Source organism: Anolis sagrei, chromosome 4 (assembly GCF_037176765.1).
Source record: "Anolis sagrei isolate rAnoSag1 chromosome 4, rAnoSag1.mat, whole genome shotgun sequence".
NCBI classification, from domain to species: domain Eukaryota; kingdom Metazoa; phylum Chordata; class Lepidosauria; order Squamata; family Dactyloidae; genus Anolis; species Anolis sagrei.
Genome location: NC_090024.1, coordinates 175536579 through 175556704, shown reverse-complemented (window position 1 = coordinate 175556704; position 20126 = coordinate 175536579). Strand labels below are relative to the sequence as shown.

Genomic DNA, 20126 nt, shown 5'->3' with positions numbered 1-20126 from the left:
ATAGTAAAAGGACCAAGGCAGAGACATCTCCAGCTCATCCCCTGTTTGGGTATCAGCCAGCACGTCAACGACTTAAATCAAGACATAGTTTTCTTAGATCTACAGAGACACTCGCTGGAACACCCCAGCAAGCGAGAGTCCAAAGTGGCAGGCCCAAACCCAGCACCTCAATTCATGGGTGATACCAGATGAGAGACTCCCCCCTGGGCACTCAGAAGACTGGGCGACTTGGAAGGCGCTGAACAGATTGCGCTCTGGCACCACGAGATGCAGAGCCAATCTTAAGAAATGGGGCTACAGGGTGGAATCCTCGGCATGCGAGTGCGGAGAAGAACAAACCACTGACCACCTGCTGCAATGCACCCTGAGCCCTGCCACATGCACGATGGAGGACCTTCTTGCGGCAACCCCAGAGGCACTCCAAGTGGCCAGATACTGGTCAAAGGACATTTAACCAAATACCAAATTTACAAAATCTGTGTGGTTTTTTTTCTTTCTTTTTTTTCCCCTTTTTCTTTTTAATATCTGTGTTTGTTTTGCTCTGTTAGAATTGTAATACAATGGTTGCTGATGACACGATAAATAAAATTCCTCGCATGCTTTCCCGCTGGAGTGCTTCTTTATGGCCTCATAAATTAGTTAATTTTAGCCTCCCCACACTTTTTTTAAGGTGGTACCTTACTTTCCTACTTGACAGATGCAACTGTCTTTCGGGTTGCAAAGGTTGACAACGGGCTACACAATGGTTGGAAACCCACTCCAACTCAGGCTGGCTTCGAACTCATGACCTTTGGTCAGAGTGATCTTAATGCAGCTGACACTCAGCCAGCTGCGCCACAATCCCGGTACATAGTTGTTTTACATTCTCATTTGTTGATTTGGAATAAGAGAGGAGAGATCCATTCTAACCCAGAAGTCAACAGTGAAAACCTTAAAGCCAAACAAGTATTACATTTCAATATCAAATTTAGTGGGCAGAACAATTTGAGTAAGAAGTTGGATATATCTTTTTCACAATAAATCACTTATTGTAGATTATATAATCAGAAAGCCACACAGTTGGAAGGATTTAAAAGGTCGTCTAGTTCCATATTTTTGTTTTACAGCAGAATTAACTGTAGGTAGATGATATTCCAGTGGTGTGCCAGATAACTCTTTGCAGTTGGCAGTCATTTCCTCCTGTTTTTACTACCAGAAAAATATTTTGTTATACATTTATTGCAAGAATGGGTAGCACTCTGCCCGAGGGTTACATGCAGCCCATCTGCTCTGTTTTGTGGCCCCCAATAACCCTTGATGTTTTCACTTCATCACTTGGCAGCCAAAATATCATACTATAGCTAAAAAAGATCAATTTTAAAATAATTAAAGTCATAGAGCATAGGGAGCACAGGCTTTGTTTTAACAGAATATCAGTCACACTGACTGTCATTGAGATTTTCATAGTAATAACTTCCTGCATCTAGGAGTCTTCTCATCAGCGTTTCCTAACCTTTTATTTGAACATTTTTCAAATATTATTTCAATTCCTTGAAAGGGCTCATTAGAAGACTTCAAAAGTATATCTTAGTTAGGTGATGATGAAAATAGCTCTTGCTTCACTGTCTTTGCTTATGTGCATGTACCTTCATGTCCTTTTCAGGAACAGGGGCCTTCTTGGGAAAGGAATACATGGTGATGGCTTTGCCAGTCACTTCCTCTGAAAAATGGCTTATATCAGCTGGCATTCATTGGCAGTCTCCCACTAAGGTACCAATGTGGACCAGCTAGAGGCTGCACAATTTGGCCTAAAATCAAAATTATTTTCCCTCTCTGCTCTTCTATGTGACACTTGAACAGCATGAAAAGTGGCTCCAGAGGATTCCCTAGCAGTCCAGCACAGCACATTATCATTTGCTATGTTCATATAAAAGCATATCAACACTGCTAAAATATTTGTGACCAATGAAAGACTGGCTGCTTAGCTTTCTCAATTCTCAAAAAACATGCCCTTTTGTCTTAATTATTTGGTTCAAATAAGCTTTTTAAACGGATCAAAAAAAGTATGTCCAGAAATGTATATTTACTATATCTGGTATTTTCCAAAGCCAGTGCAGACAAAATAATCATATCAGTAAATACAAATTTCCCAGTGAATTTCTACCATGCTATCAAGCTTATTATCAAGATCATTTGGCACACTGACAATGTGAGAACTCTAAAAAAAATATCCCCAAAACATAAAAAGTAGAATTGGATCTGCTTATCTTCATTGTGACAATAAGAATCTGTGCCATTTGGTTCTGTAAGTGCTATGTATTTGAGCAATCTAATGGGAATTCCATGCTCTGTATTGTTCTTTCATTTTGAATTTTCAAAGAATTTCACAAAGTATTTATGGTTTTAATTGAGGAACTTTTCAGAGTAAAAAATCCATAAATGTGCTAAAACGGTTAATGCGCTATTATGAATACCTCACCAGTCTCTATATACAATAACCTTAGTCTGAATCTTTTATTACGGATGATAAATTTCAATTTCTCCATTTTCTGGCAGACATTGAGAACAATAAAGCAGTTCTGCACCCTTTGTAGTACTGTATATACTCATGCTTAGTTGACTTCATGTATACATTGCAATGTTTTGGGGCCAAAATTATGGATTTTGATATGACCCATGACCCAAGGGTAATTTCGTGGAGAGGAGAAAGCACCATTGACACCTCCAGGAACCAGCTGCCCCTGGCCATTGCTTCCATTTTCTCACCCAGGCATTCAAAACAGTCAAAAGTAGCACCACAGCAGTGAAAGTAGTGGCAAATGGTCCTTCTTTTAGGTTTTTTTCAGGATAGACTTTTCTTTACTCAGAGAATGGGATGGTTCCTTCCCTACTAGTTACATCGACCCATGGATAAAGTCAATCCAGTGGGGTTTTTTTTTGGGGGGGGGGGGGGCTTTTTTGACTAAAATTTCTAGACTGTTCTATGAGTATATAGAGTAACTTGTTTCTTACACAGACTAGGATAGTTGATAAAATACCTTCTATTGCAAATACTTACGTTAACATTACATATGCATTACACGAAATACAGGGTGAGGCAGCATAACTTCCTTTTTTAAAATGCGCGCCATTCAGTCGGTTGAAGACGTAGCGGAGCGCTAGTGATCTCGTTTGAGAGGCGGGAGTATAAAATTTTGTCCTGACACAGTTCAGTCGCCATCATGCGTTGGAACAGTGAGGAGCGTGCTTTTGCCATTGAGGCCTACTTTTCAAGCGGATTTGGAGTGACTGGCCCGCTCTCCAGATTTGGCCCCTTGTGATTTTTTTCTATGGGTTTTTTTTTTTAAATCCCGTGTTTATGTGAACTGTCCAAGGACCCTACAAGATTTGAAGACCAACATCCAGGAAGAAATTGCCAACATAACGCCTGCTATGCTGGCAAGAGTCATGAGAAATGCCAGAAATCGGTTTACTCAGTGTATGGAGAATGGACAATGGGGGATGTCACCTACCTAATTTCATCTTCAAAACTATATAAAACAAAACTTTAGGTATGTGCCTATATTATAAAAATATACATACAATGGGTTTTATTAAGTTTTGAAAAAAGGAGGTTATGCTGCCTCACCCTGTATAGATATAGCAGCCAAGACCCAAAGAACCATCAGATTAGTACAGTACTTCAGTCCACCATTTAAGTTCATACAACTTCTTTTCTCAAGCCCCATGTCTACTGCAGAAAAATACATTTCTAAAGCAAGAAGATAGAAAAACAACAAAACACTTCCATCGTCAACAACACCTACTGTGTCAAACCTAAGCATCTTATTATACTTTAGAAAATCCCAATATAATAATTTTGTACAGATTTTTTAAAAATGTTTTCAGATGTAACAAAGAATACACACACACACAATTTCAACATGGTGTGCATACCAGCAATTACCTGTATCTGTGATCAGAATGTCATATCTCTTAAGACAGATGCTTAACCAACATCAATACCTCTTCATGCCAACCCACCCCTACCATAGTGTTCTACTTTCAAAAATTTTCCTAGATACTTTAATCAATGAAGCTTCTGGGTTGAATAGTTCTTAAATTAAATACGTAAATCCTTGAGGTTATGGAGTAAAATATCACACCAGTGTTTGTCTTGCTTAATAAAACAACATTGCAATGTCTTCATCCCCATATATGGTGGACTCTTTCCCAATGCCAACCTGGTATCAGGTTTTAAAGGTGGCTATGTAGAAATCCATCATTGTGCAGTCATTCTTTAACCTGATAGTTCAACTTCATGCGAGAAACACCTCCAACGTGCATTGCATAGAACTGTGGCGCGTGTTCTCTTAAACCAGCAACTGAACTACTGAAGTACTAAGAAACATTATTTATTTATTTCCCTTTTTTTAATTGGACTTCAGTTAGCCTAGTCATACTGGGCAGAGGTACTGCTGAACAAAGTATATTAATAAATATGTTTTATAATGTATTGTCGAAGGCTTTCATGGCCGGAATCACTGGGTTGTTGTAGGTTTTTCAGGCTATATGGTCATCTTCTTGAAGCATTCTCTCCTGACGTTTCACCTGTATCTATGGCAGGCATCCTCAGAATCTGAGGACGCCTGTCATAGATGAAGGTGAAACGTCAGGAGAGAATGCTTCTAGAACATAGCCATATAACCCAAAAACCCTAAAATGACACAATCTTTTATAATGGCAGGTAGAAATGGAAAATTCATTAACCATGACATTCCATTACAAAGGCATACATTACATTTTGACCAATCCATGCTGAATAGATGGAAGGGGGGGGGGGTGGAGGATGAAGACACAACTAGTAAAGCCAGTACTTTGAGGTTTCTGCAGATTTCTCATTTAATATTTGTAGAAGCAAATCCACATTTTGTAGCAGTTTTGTCCATCTCCTTGATAGCAACAAAAACAAATATAGACCTGACTCTATCAGCAAAGAATTTGGTTGTACTACTTAATCACCAATTAAGGCCAAGAAGTCATAAGAAAAGATTTCAGACGTTATTGTGCTTACTCACCACACTAAGTCCCAGAAGTTCTCTGCGGCAGTAGTCCATGTTTCTCTTCTGTAAGTTATCTAGATAATGCTGAAGTCGGGTGTAAGTATATGGATAACAGTAAGCGAACTGGTATATGTCATCTTCTCGATCAAAGCAGAAAGCAAATGACATCACATAGTTTTTTCTGTGATCAGGGCAACGATAATAGTATACATTTTTGGATGGCAACCTTTGCCTAAAAGATAAAAGAAGACATGTACAATAAGGATTAGACAAAATTAAAAAGCAATAGCTAAGTCACATGGACACATATTTTTGTGGAAACGGTATAAGATAATCTGTTATATCCAAACACACATCTTTGTGTCTGTCTATCACAGCTTATAGTTATTCTGGGATAACCATTATTATGTGTTTTTAAGGATGTTAATAAATAGTGAAGAATTTATAGAAATATATGAATGAAAAATCATGTCATGGGCAAATTATTTACACAGAATCAATTCAATTTCATTACAGGAAGCTGATAAAGTTCCTGTAATTAAGAAGAACAAGTTCCTGTCTTTTCTTCCATAATGAGAATAACTTTTTCAATAAAAGCTTCTGGTATGTTCAAGGCCAGAGCAGAGAAAATAGACAAATATTCCTCACAAATCTGAAGCAGATCTCATTCAAATTCATTTAATTTAATAAGACTGGACAATTGCTTTTTTATTCAAATTCTACTTGGCAAAAACAGTAGTTATTATTTATGTCAACCAACCCTGAACACTTTGTTGCTTGAAGCACAACAGCAAATCCTATCCACCAAGTCCCAAACCATGGGCATCTAACACTAGCCACATTATTCTGGTCACAGAAGTTAAAAGAACATTTCACCACAAGAAATTCTCCCTAAGTCTTGAAGTTCAAATATAATATTAGCTGATTAAATGACAATGATTTCATAGTACCCCTTTATAGGAGCCTCACCCCCAAACAGCTGCTTTACTTTATTGTTTGTTTGTTTGTTTGTTTATTTATCTTTTCACCCCGCAGAGGAGTCAGAGCGGTGTACAACGTACATCTAGGCAAAAATTCAATGCCTCATTATACAAACCAAATAAAACATAACATAATATCCCTAGAAACAATAGACATATACATACAATTTAAAAGCATTAAACATATCAAAACATAATAACCCCATACACAAAAAAACACATTGCACCAATCCCTTAATCATAATTCAGTTGCTTCATTTCTAACTGTGTCATGATAGAATGTTAGACTGCATTTCTGTCACTCGTCAAACTTGTGTGCCTCTAAGTCATTTCTAACTTGTGGGAAATCGATGTGAGGTTATCACATGGTTTTCTTGGCAACATTTATTCAATGGGGGTTTCTTTTGTCTTCTTCTGAGGTTGGCAGTTCATAATTTAGCCAAGATTAACCAGTGGATTTTCATAGCTGAGCGGGGAATCAAACCCTAATCTCCAAAATTGTAGTCCAATGCTTAAATCGTTACAATGCACTACCCCCCCCCCCAACCTATTTTTGCATGATGGCAAAAAATGATTATGGGCACAGCAGTTGTTACTTGGGGGTGGAATCATCCATTCATTTAAAGAAAAATCTCCCCCTCTGTTTTCAAAAACTCTCGTGGTATTACAACTGCAGAGCAAAATGTACCTGGCTAAAAATCCAGAAAAGTAATAATGGCCTTCTTGGTTTAGAAGAATAAGGGGTGAGGAGGCACCGTGGGACCACTCTGAAATTGCACATGGCTTATAGCCCACACCTTTCATTTACAAATGTGTAATCCAAGCAAAATGTAACAAGAAAGCTTTCCTATGTTCTTCTAACTTAAGCCAAAGTGACATGATATCCAAACACAGTGATGACAGAAGAAAAAGTCAAACAAAATCACCATAGTACTTTACATACAGTATATGGAAAATGAAAGTTCTGTCTTCTGTGAAAGAAGTCATATTCTCATTGATTGCAAGGAGCAAATCCAACAACTTTTATGTCTATAGCTATAGTTTTTTGAAAATTCCATTCACTTTTTAAAAACAGTATCTCCCACATTCAATAATAATAATAATAATAATAATAATAATAATAACAACAATTTTATTTTTGTACCCGGCCTCCATCTCCCCAAAGGGACTCGGGCAGCTTACATATGGCACAATGTGCCTGGAACAACGCAATACAATAAAAGATAAAACCACAAGCTTATAAAACAATTATTTAAATTTAAAATAGTGTCCAATAACCTATGGTGATAACTGTCATAAAACATGGTCAACCATAACCAGGGGAATGGGATAGTGCAAGTTGTAGGTCATGAACTAGGGAATGGGACAAAAGTGCAGTGCTATCATTAATAGTGGACCATTGGGGTTACCCATTCTCAATGGCTTGTCCAAACATCCAAGTCTTCAATTTCTTCCGAAAGGAGGACAGTGTGGGGGCCTGCCTAATCTCCCTGGGGAGGGCGTTCAAAAGGCAGGGGGGCACCACTGGAAGGGCCCTCTCCCTCATCCCCACGAACTGTGTTTGAGATAGCGGCAGGACTGCAAGGAGGGCCTCCCCGGCAGATCTTAATGCTCATGCAGGAGTTATAGGGGGGATACAGTCACAAAGATAGGCAGGGCCCAAACTAGTCCAGATTTTGCTTATTTGGTTTTCATATTTATAATAAATAATATTAAATATTAATGAAAAAAATGATCTTTCTAAAATGTAAAGAAAATCAGAGCATGCCTCCAGATATAATAAGGAGGCAATAGGGTAGGCAGGTGAATACTCTGGAAATAATAGGAAAAACCAAAGCAGCCAATGGATATAGTTTGCAAAGGTTAATTCAAATGAGACAGCCTTGGTCTGTATAATATCTTAGCACTTCCACCAAATTTTAATGCAATTACTTACCAGTCTTGAGAGAAAAGATCTATTCCCTAGGAAGGCTGGCTGTGGGTACAGACTTTCTACCCTTATCTGGACAGACTCCACGCGAGTCTTGTAATCAAATACAATAATTCTCCAATCCTATTTGGCAAAAACATGCTATCATCCTCCAGACACTAGCTTATTCAATTAAGCATTATAGTAAACAGGTTCCATCTAATGTTTGTAGAAGTCAGCTACCATCAGGTAATGATGGGGAAGAAAATATAATTTACAGACACAACAATAGTAATGCATCCTACTGTAATAGTTCCGAGAAACCAGGCAACTGCAGAAGCTCAGTTTTGGCTTTCATTGCTTAATACGAAAAAGAGGAACAATTTTTCTATTATAAAAATAGCATGTTCTCAATTAGAATCAGTTAAGGAGAATGCAAAGAAAAACTAAAATCTTCCTGACAAAATACAATAAAGTCTGTGAGAGACAGAATTAACTAAAATGAAATTAAAAGTATGTGTCTTTTCTTATTCTCTGGTTCTTGGACCCCAATAGATGAAGAGGTCGACTCTTGCTTATTGTTCTTTGATTTATTTATTTAAAGGTAACTGAATATCCTGATGGTTATTTAACCATAAATATTTTCAAGACCATGGAGAAACAAATATTTCAAAAACTTGCCATATCATTCCAACGACCTATCTATTATTTTCCCACATAGGCTAGCCAGATGTCTAGATTTGCCAGCAACTGGTATGGAGAAGCACATTGATTCCAGAACAAATATCACATGCTTTCATAAAGCAGGCTATGCTAATAGAATTTTGAAATAATATATGCCAGGGATTTGAAAAGTTACTTGGGCAAGTTCCTTTTTTGCCGTTCCTATTGGATGACCATTCCCCAAATACTGAAGTCACCCATTGTACTGAATGGGGAATTCTATGAATGATGTAAAAACAACAACAAAAGAAACTTTCCCAAGTTCTGGCTCTACTGTTCAACTTATTTTGATATGAGATCAGATCACTCTCATTAGTTGTCCAATCATGCAGATTATACTGTTGTAGATAAATGTTTTCTAGCTCAAAGATTTTAAAAAAATAATTGTTATTTAATTGTTGTCTTGCTCAATTAGTGTATTGCCCAACTGGCTTCTAAACTGGCAAAAGTGTGGGGGAGGGCAAGCTAGTACTTACTGTTTCTTTTACATTTCATTTAACTCTTATCTAAAGAGTTGTGTGTATGTCTCTCTTTTGTTAATTTTTTTAAATTCTTGCCTTGTTGTTAATTGTCTGAAATCTAACACTTGATTTACCAAACTTTCTAACAAAACAACTAACTTGTAGTTTTACTCAGACAATGGACTCCGTGGAATTTCAAGAGATATGAGTTCTTCAAGTTCATGGTACTGCAGGAGTCTTTACTTTTGTTGCTTTCCTCATTGGTTTACTTTATTGAACCCCCTTAAACCTACTCCAGAGATCCCCTAATCTGGGGAACAATGAGGGTGTCCTTAGAGGTAACGGAATCAATTCCACCAGTGTTAGACTGACATCACTGGACAGAATCAGTCACAGTTAAGTTTAGGGTTTCTTGTTTGATGAGTTTCTTGTCTTGCAATTTCACTACCATAGCAGAAGAACTATCCTAATTTCAGGGGTATAAATCTCAACTATTGGGGGGAACCCCAAAATTCTTGTTGTTATGGGACTGTTAATCTATTCTAAAACTTTGTCAGATTAATCTGTTCTCTGATCCAATGGAAAAGAAGAGTCAGTTGTTTCAACACCAACAAGGCATCTTTACACAGAAATTAATCAAATTTAGATTTTATCTGAGAATGAAAAAAGGAGAAAAGGGAAGAGTCAGAGAAATAAAAGAGGCAGGGCTCTAGAGAGGGCCAACTGAAGTTTTGATAAGAAAAATACATATATTAACCTTTGCGTCCTAAATGGACATTGTTTACTTTCTACCCTTTTCTCCTATGCCTGATAGAAAAGGACACCCACACACTGTGGCAGCAGCTGCTTCTATTAATTTAAAGCTATTACAAAAATTAAAATTAAACCCAATTACTTTGCCTGGTTTATAGTTGGAGAATGGCTTAGTTTGATTGTTCCCTCCGGTTACAGGCAAAACAATATTACTACCTATAGGCAGCTGCCAGTGGAATACTAATGTGTCAAGCCTGGTAGGAACAGATTCAGAATGGGAAATTTAACTGCATTTCTGAGTCAATCTGAATGTGTGTGCATGTGTGTGTATCTCATCACAGATCTGCATAATTGTCTCACCTTTTTCTTCTATATGTCACATTGTATGTGACAGCTAAAATAAAGAAGTATATTTGTGATGGAAAGATATTTCTGGGAAGCAGATGTTTGCAATGTGCCCTGCTGACTAACTCTGAAGTTGTCTATTCTTTGGACAAGCTATTTACCAATAAAGTATCCAGATTCTTTGCATGCCTACAATATTTCCATTCCACTAATTTAAGCAAGATATTGACAGAAAAAATGTTATATTTTAGGCGTAGCTATTTTCAAAATCAATAACCGAAGTCACTCAAGTTGAGGGAGAAATTTGTCACAGAATTTGAGGGTCCCTAAGGAAATGTCATTTGGAACAACTTCAATACTTGAGAGCAGTAGTTTCTTGAATGAACCAGATTTCCTAAATAAATTTCAACTACAAAATGTATGTCCTGTTTGCCTAGATAGTATTAAATACAACAGAGGAGGGATTTACAAAGTAACCTTGAACCAGCAGTTCTAGCAGAGGCATCTCTAAAAATTAAAGAGGAGAGATGTGTAAAACTTGGCTGGACAACTATCAGGGGAACTTTAAAGAATGCAATCGAACCTGAACCCCACTGACACTGGATCTGGACCAAACTTGGCACACATACCTTCATGACCAAATGTAAATACTGCAAGGGTATGGGGGGCAATGAAAGAGGATGATGCAAGTTGCAATCCACTCACATCCAGAGAGAATTGTGAAGTCTTCCTGCTTATTTAGGAAAGAACAAAAGTCTCGGTGTCTGTTGTTGTTTGGGTAGAAGACCACTACAACTGTACTTTTGGATATCTGGTTCCTTAACTGGAATGAACAAAGTCACTTCCACAAGAACAGGAGTTTTATGACTGCATAGAACCCCTGACGTCACTCATGGGCCCAGTATACCCAGTGCAGCTAGTGTAACCAGGGTAACTAGTGCAAGGACTCTAAAGACTAGTATACTTGGGAGTTGTGAAATGGTGAAGAGCAGCTGAGCGGCAATGTCTCTCTCTGTGAGTAGTATTTTACCTTTTGAAAGACTGAAGGTTACGAACTATTCAGCATGGGTTGTTACATGGAGGTGTTTTATGGGGTAAGGAAGATTCTCCTTATATACAAAGATTGGCAAAAGTAACAGACTTAAATTTGAAGCAATGTCAAAAGTTTTTAGTCCATACAGTCTGTTCTAGGTCAAAGTTAAAAGCATTTCCAATGGCAAGAAAAAGTTACAAAACAACTAAAAGGTCATTTGAGTTAATACATGCAGACCTTCCATAAGAACAGGAGTTTTATGACTGTATAAAACCCCTGACAAGAATCACTAACCTGGGCAACCTCTGGTATCTAAGCTAGTCATAAAATAAAGCAGATTTTTTTATTTATTTATTTACATCATTTATATCCTGCCTTTCTCTACCCCAAAGGGCAACCTTACAATCTTGGCAACAATTCAATGCCAGAAATAACATATAATAAAATAAATATTTACGTTTAAAACAAAACATTAAAACATCACAATCTAAAACCAATTATTAAAATCACACCATTCAAAATAGTAATCTGAAGACATTCCATTTGTCAGTTCACTATTCATGCTATCTTTAAAAAATAAAGACACCCTATGGAGCTCAGACTCTTTCAAAAATGGCATGTGAGGCGGCATGAGGCTCAATAAAATGATGGATTTAGTGCTCCAGCCCAAAGCCTTCTGACCTGCATCAACTGGGATCATGCTAAAGGATAGTATGACTCTGAGGCCTGATAAGTGGGTTCCTGGGGATTTGGGAGCAATAGCTTGAAAGCCATCAAAACCATTACCACACCCTAACCACAGAAATGCCTTCTGCTAGCTGCTGCTTACATGGGCAGGAAGTTTTTGCCTGGTGGAAAAGTTGAACACTCTGCTACACATTTGTGGAGGCCAGCAATGGCACACTTCCACCAATTTTGATTCCATCTCCAAAGAGCAACATTGTTCATTGTTGCCAATTTATTAATTATGGTTGCTAGCCAGTTGCCATAGGGTTGGATACTAGCCACTGTGCTTCTGAGAGACTTATTAATAGATCCCCCTTGGCAGTTAGAGAGCCCTGAGACTTGTCCTCACCTTTTCTGCCAAGTCTTCCCTGAATTGCTCTTACTTAAAATTGTAGGCACAAATAGCAGCAGAGTTGCTTTTACTCTGGACTACCAAAGTAGCCTTTCCTTAAACTAACTAGACCTATCAGCCATATGTCCAAAAAGAATCAGTGGAGCTCATGCCACTCATCATTATTACCTCTTCCATCTTCCCCAATGTAAAGTATATTTTTACTATAGGTCAGGGAATTCCTATCACTACATTTTTCTATTTCCCATTAGAAACATAATGACACAGCTGTATTTAGGTATTTGGAATAGGATTAAGGTAAATATGTGATGAGGGGAACATACGTATCCCTCTCCACATGAGAAATGAGTGTTTTATGATTGTGTGGAGAACCTCAATCCATAGCAAATGCTCTCCACCTGAGAACATGGTCCCTTCTTTGCATGTATATTTTAATACTATTCTAAATGCCCGAATAGAGCTAATAATATTTTATGCATATATTTTTTTTCTTCCATTGCCATCTGGTAATACATAGAAAAGGTGCATGAACACACCAGCTTCTCAGTATTTGCCATCTGAGGCTCAACATATAAACCAAAGTTTTAAAATTAACAAATACTATTTTAACAAGTAAATATTCCTTGTAATTAAGGTCCATTTTTGATCAAGTTAGTTACAGAGAATTGTTATAATTGCACCAGAAGTAGGACTTGACTGCAATACTGGGAGACAAGAGAGCGGGGGAGTATGGCAGTACAATACACAACAGTTCTTATTTAAATAAAATTCTAATGGGAGTATCCAAATTGAGAGGCGAGAGTAAGTTTAGAAAATGGCAAGTAATTGCATCCCTCTATCCACACACAATGTTTTATTGCTATAAGAAAGAGAATCTGATGGAGCGAAAGATTGTTTTACATGCTAGAGTGAAATGTGAGCCTGTAGAGCTTGATGCATTGGTAATATTCATGCAGCTTCTTGCTGTTGTGACGCTGTTCACTGAAAAGCCATTTTTCGTTCTAATTCCTACTTTGGTGTTGTGTTGCACAAGCAGAATTACCTACTAAAACATTTCACTGAAAAATTGAGAGATCCAATGTAATGTCACACTCCCCAGATGTGACATTCATTTTTTAGTAGCACCTGCTATATTCTTTTTCTTTCTTAAAAAAGAGTTCCAGCTATTCCTGACTAATTTTCCCATTTTCCAGGCTAAGTTAATATACTTCAGTATATATCGTAAACAACCAATGAAGCATTTGGATGTATAGTGGCTGGAGGGCTTTCGCACAATTAAACTTGTGCACCAGTTGGGAAGTCAGACTTGGCCTCAGCAATTTATGCTCTCAATACATCCAGGATAGACTACTGCAATGTGCTCTAAGTGGGGTTATCTTTGAAGACTGTTCAGAAGCTTCAAATACTGCAATGAGAGCACTTCTTAGTGATTGCCCATCAGCTATGGAACTCCCTCCCTGGTGAAATTAGATCAGCCCCCTCCCTCCTGACCTTCAAAAAGATGGTAAAACTTAGCTATGGGACCAGTGCAATAAGATAATAATAGGAAACCCTACCCTGCTGACCGGATCCAGTATGGCTGTTTTGAAATGGTTTTAACAATTGATTTTAAAGTGGATATAACTGATTTTAAAGTCTGTGTATGTTTATAGTTTTTTTATGTTCTGGCATTGAATGTTTGCCATATATATGTTGTGTTCCGCCCTGAGTCCCCTTTGAGGTGAGAAGGGCAGAATATAAATGCTTTAAATAATCAATAATAGATTCTTAGACAGTCAGAAATAACAGAGTGCAACATGAGAAATCAATCATTCTTTTGCCCCCCCCCCCATTCCTTCTCTCTCTTTTCTTTGATCCTTACTGATCCCTTCCTTCCCTACTTCTCATTTTCCCTTGTGTATATTCCCACATTATGTTTGTTTTATTGTAATCTATAATTTTGCTCAATAAAAATATTCAAAAAAAATAATAGATTCTTCTTGGATCAACACTACCCTGGTGACTGTAGTTAGGAACTCATTTTTTTGTGGTCAATACTATCCTAAGTGTCAGTACTTAGGGATTTGGGTAAAAAAACTTGAGAAACTTTTCTGTGTCTTCTGAAATTCAAGTATACATTCTATTCTTATATAGAAGACTAGCTGTCCCCTGCCACGCGTTGCTGTGGCCCAGTCTGTTGATCTGGAAAATAAAGTAATGAGAAAGTGTTGGTTCTTAATATATGTAATTTCTTTATGCTTGTGGGTAAACAGTATTTCTTGCTGTTTCTTTGTCAGTGTTGATGTGGAAAGTGTCTGGTTTGACTACTTTGGAACATGCAACATATAATTGTCCTTCTTCAGGAGTCCCTTTCAAATCTATGACACTATATCTGTGTGTGTGCGGATCATATCTATCTATATCTATGGCTGGATGGCTCTTTGTCAGGAGGGCTTTGATTACGTTTTCTTGCCCTGGTGAAGGGAGTTGGACTGATGGCCTTGAGTATTTTCTGTTGGTCATGGGGGTTCTGTGTGGAAAGTTTGCCCCGATTCTGTCGTTCGTGTGGTTCAGAATGCTCTTTGGTTGTAGGAGAACTGTGAATCCCAGTGACTACAACTCCCAAATGTCAAGGTCTATTTCCCCCAAACTCCACCAGTGTTCATATTTGGGTGTATTGAGTGCTTGTGCCAAGTTTGGTCCAGATCTATCATTGATGGAGTTCAGAATGCTCTTTGATTGTAGGTGAACTATAAATCCCAGCAACTACAAATGACAAAATCATAATTTTTTGAGTGATGGTCACTCCTTGTGCTGTGAGACATTTTGTTGCCAAATTTGGTGTGATTTCGTTCATTGGTTCTTTTGTTTTAAAGGTACTCATTATGCACAGAGCATTTATATATATATATAGAATTGGCCAGATTCAGTGTCAAGAAAAGAGAGCTAGGGTTTGAATCCTTTTGGTAATCCTAATTAGAGTAGTAGACTTATTAAATACATTGTTAAATGGAGAGTCAACTCTTCCATAAATCTCATCGCTTTGTGACTACCCTGGTTGAGACTACAAAACATCAGCAACCACTGGAGATGCCAGCAGAAGGGTTTCCCCTCATGTCAGTATTTATTTTTCATTTAAAAATAATTCACTCATTCATTTTATTTTTTAAAAACAGATTTCTTGTTGCATTCTATTCCTATTTATTACTTCTAATTATTTACTTTTCATGTATGCTCATTGAAATAAAAAAACCTTGAGGATTTTCTATTGATAGTTTGTTTACACATTTCATTGAAAGGCAGATAGTTTGATATTATACTTTTAAAATTTAGTGTGACGACAATCCCTACCATGTTAATAATATTTGGTGCAGATGTGTGTGAAATCAGCATCTGAAATTCAGACATCACCAAATTACTGCTGTGGTTTTTGCATCCTTGGGAGGTTTCAAAGTTAGTCTTGTGTGCCAAATATGTCATCTGAGAGTATACTAAATGAAGTTCATATGGATTTTAAAAATGGGGGTTTTTTTTTGCAGAAAGTGGGGGAATGGGAATAGGCAAACAGATGGAAAACAAAACTGGAGAAAGAGAGGAAATGTCTAATTGGGTAATTGAAGCTAAGAGGTTATTAAAGATGACCCAGTAGTCAATTGGCTGTGTACTAAAGAGATTGGAACTGGTCTCTTTTCCTCAGCCTCATACGGAGGGAGAAATACTCCAAAGACAAAGTAGTCCAAACCTTCCACAGAAGGAAGTATTGAACCGAAAATTGATTTAAAGGGTTGAAGGTGAAAAAGACATGAAGTAAGGCCCAGAACAGACATGACAGGCGAGATCTATACTGCCATAAATTCCAGTTTTAGAATATAGATTATCTGCATTGGACTGGATTAAATGGAAGTGTAGATACAGTCACAGAGGCTATATCTTTATTCAAATTTCTTTTGTATCTTTTAAAATAAGAGATTTGGTAGGTTAAAAAAAAAGAATAAATATGCTGGATTAGACCTATATAATTCAATATGCTTTCCCCACAGTTGCAATGCACATGCTCATGCCCATAAGGACAACCAGTGTTCCCAAGCAACTGGCTTTGACATATATTGATACTGAAATAAAATATGACCATTGTGACAATTAGCTACTGACAGTTCAGAGAAGGAACACAAGGGTTAAAAGAACTTCCTACATGCATCCTCAAACTCTATCCTGCCTTCTGCTTTTCTTCCCTTAGTAATAGGGTTCAAGATTGCTGGGCCTTCTATTCCAAGGCTCAGGAAGCCTGAGGGGAGGAATGTCAAGGTGAGAAAACTGTCTTGAAAAGGCTTTTTAAATTGTTTGCTGTTGAACCTTGCTTCTTCAGAGCAATTGCTATAGGCCAGGTGATTTGCCTGGTCATGTCTTTCCCTTCCTTCTCCCGCACTGAGGGTTTCTCAGACCATGGCTGGCAGCAGAGCTCCGCAAGGAGAAACTACCAGTATGAAGAAATACTGAGCTGTTGTTGTTATTATTATTATTATTGACACAAAAGCACAGTATGTCACAGCAAACAAGATCTATATGCTGGATTTCATACCACAAAATCACAAATCAAACACTCCCCAAGCGTCTAGGACTGTGTGATGTATTTTCGAATGATGATCACAGATTTATGCCCCAGAGCCTTTGCAGTTTGATTTTGAGGTCTTGATTGTTGTTTTTCCTCAATGCGACTGTCACCTGGTATGGTGACATCAATAATCCAGACTTTTTTCTTTTCCACAATCCACAATCGTGATGTCTGGTATATTGTGTTCCAAAACTTTTGTCAGTCTGGATTCGAAAGTCCCACAGTATTTTTGCATGTTCATTTTCCATGACCTTTGCGGGTTTATGATCCCACCGGTTATTTACTGCTGGCAGGTGGTACTTGTGACATAAGTTCCAGTGAATCATCTGAGCCACAGAGTTGTGTCTTTGTTTGTAGTTCATCTGTGTAATTTACTTGCAACAGCTGAGGATATGATACAGGGTTTCATTAGCTTCCTTGCACAGTCTGCATTTTGGGTCATCCACTGATTTTTCAATCCTGGCTTTAATCGCATTGGTTCTGATGGCTTGCGCCTGGGCTGCAAGAATCAGGCCATTATTATTATTATTATTATTATTATTATTATTATTATTATTATTATTTCTCACTCGCCCCCTCATGGCTCGAGGGGGGGGGGTACAACATAGCTCAAACACATAATCATAATACATACTACATTATATAAAATGCACATGTAAAAATGTCTTTTTGCAAATATATATATTAAAATACACAAAACAAAGATTAAAATATAGCAAACACAGGACACGAGTTTAAAATTCAAGATTAAAACTGTATTGCCTTGGGAATCACGAAACAAAGTTGCTGCTTTGTGAATTTTCATCTTGTTAATTTTCCCAGTTCTTTTCACAACATCTTCATTCCAGGTTTTGTCATTGTTAGCAAAATGCTAGTAGGGCTGTCTTCTTTAACTTTGCACTTGCCTAATTATTGAATGTGTGCTGCCAAATCAGAGCATGTTTCATAATAGTAAGCAAGTTTCCAATCAAGGTGGTATGCTTCAGGTTTAGTTTTGTAGGCACTGAATATGTACAAGCAAAGCAGTGTCTAGCTCATTCCCCTGCTGACAGCACAGTGAATCCAGGTGGTGCTGAACTGCAGCTCTCAGCATTCCTCACTATTGGTTATACTACCTAGGACTGTTGGGAGTTGTAGTACAATGATACCTTGAAGACCACTAGACTTGTCTGAAAAGATCTCTGATTCTACTAAAAACATTGTATACATTATTGAATGTTTATTTGAAATGGTGGTGAACAAGGGAGGATACTTAACTACCTCACTACATGTGGGTTATCTCCAGCTTTCTAGAGGAATTTAAACCCATTGATAGATAAAGATAGAGTTGCTGGGTTTTAGTTTAGAAAATGGGTTTTAATATCAATTAAGTAACGGCTAGTTTGTCGTAGTTAATTCACTGGGATGAATGTGCAGCTGATTTGATTCAGACTGCTGAAAGGCAGGGGTGAAAGGCAGTATACTGCATCCTGCTCAACGGAAGAACAGATACCTATTGCTCACAGCAACTGCTGTCCAGTAAATCAGGATGAAGGTATTAGGCCAGGAGACGCTATTTCATTATGTAACTAAAGCAGCTATGTTGCTAAATAGCAGATCTAGAACATGACTTCTTGATTTTTCCCACTCCTTTCAGTCCAATATTTTTTACATGCCTCCATGTATATAGATATATAAAAATGTATAAAAACCAAACACTGATTGATAGCAAATCAGCATTTCCAAGGCTTGCTAAACAGGCTGCACGTTGTTGTTAACAGATTCATATAAATGTGTGGCATTCAGAAGCCTTCTTGCCAATTTTTTTGACCCCAACATTGCACTAAAAGGCCCCATTTGGGGTCGCAGCCTACAGTTTAAAAAGCAGTGATCTAAAATATTGGCGCTGATCTGAAATGCCAGCCTTGTGTTTTACAAATGTTCACATTCTTACTTTAAATGAATATTTAAGACCATATGTAGTCTTCTGAATGATTTCCATATAGTGATTGCACGAATAATACAGTGATTATTTACATATCATTTGTGGGATTATGGGAAAAATCCTAGATTGTTCATGTTTAATCAAACACAAAGGCAGATGCAGTCACAAAACGCAACATAAGGAATAAAGACTTAGAAGCAAATTGTCTTTAAAATGTTACAAAACTGCTATGAGTTTCAGCAAGAATGAAAGGCCATTTGTCAATACTCTTAACATAAAATGTCTGAGAAAGTACCTGATGTATAATTCATGCAGCTATCAAGTTAAACACAACAAACATCTAAACCGTGGGCTGCAACATTTCAGTGTGAAAGATTCCAACAACATACAAGATTCCATATTTGTTGCTGTTGTAAGCTACACTGTGTATATAAAACTTCCCTTTCAATCTTATATTGTGACAGGATTTTCTTGAAACATTTGTCACTTAACTAGTAAGACAGAATTTAAATGATGATTACACAGTTTCATAATGCTTCCCATGTTGGGTGACCCCATTTTAATAGAAAATTGATCTTAAAACAATCCATAAAACAAACATTCCTCATTACTCGGATGGCTTTGGAACAGTACCACCTTTGCAGCTGTGACTAGTCAGAAAAGTGGCAGAAGAGGAATGTGTATCAATTTCACCTATGGTGGCTGGTGGATCCCCTGGCAATAGTGCAGTGAATTGTTGTTGTTTTGTTGTGGTTTTTGTTGTTGTTGTTGCTGTTGAGTAACTTTGAGTTATTTATTTATTATGTATTTATTTATCGTATTTATACCCTGCCCTTCTCACCCCTTAGGGGACTCGGAGCAGCTTACATATATAGCCAGCAATTCAATGCCAACATAAACATACATCAAATAAAATAAAATATATGCATCACAATATAGTAATAATAATAATAATAATAATAATAATAATAATCAACAACAACTTGTATTTTGATTCTGTAGCCCACTTGTCGATGGATGTCCAGAATCAGCAGCATCTACCGTGGTCCTTTTTATCCTGGGCATCGATCGAGTCAGTATAGACTTTGTTTTGGTTTGTTTCTCCATAGTGCTAATGGGTTAGGTGTTCTTAGTTCCACTCCTCAGATGAGACCTCTCTGACTTGGTTGGACCTTCTGGTAGTTACACTTTTGCCAGCACAGCTCTTGGATCTGTGCGCATCATTCGAAAATACATCACACAGTCCTAGATGCTCGGGAAGTGTTCGACTTGTGATTTTGTGATACGTTTGCTGTGACATACTGTGTT

At 37.5% G+C, this 20126-nt stretch overlaps 1 protein-coding gene across 2 annotated transcripts in view; it reads right to left on the bottom strand.

Moving 5' to 3' along the window:
* The window catches only part of BEND5 (BEN domain containing 5), a 995828-nt gene that overhangs the window by 631037 nt on the left and 344665 nt on the right, over nucleotides 1-20126 (bottom strand). For both annotated transcript variants that reach the window (XM_067467888.1, XM_060773472.2), the window contains exon 5: nucleotides 5037-5253. In XM_067467888.1, the coding sequence (XP_067323989.1) occupies nucleotides 5037-5253 (217 nt within the window). The remainder of the gene's footprint in view (nucleotides 1-5036; nucleotides 5254-20126) is intronic.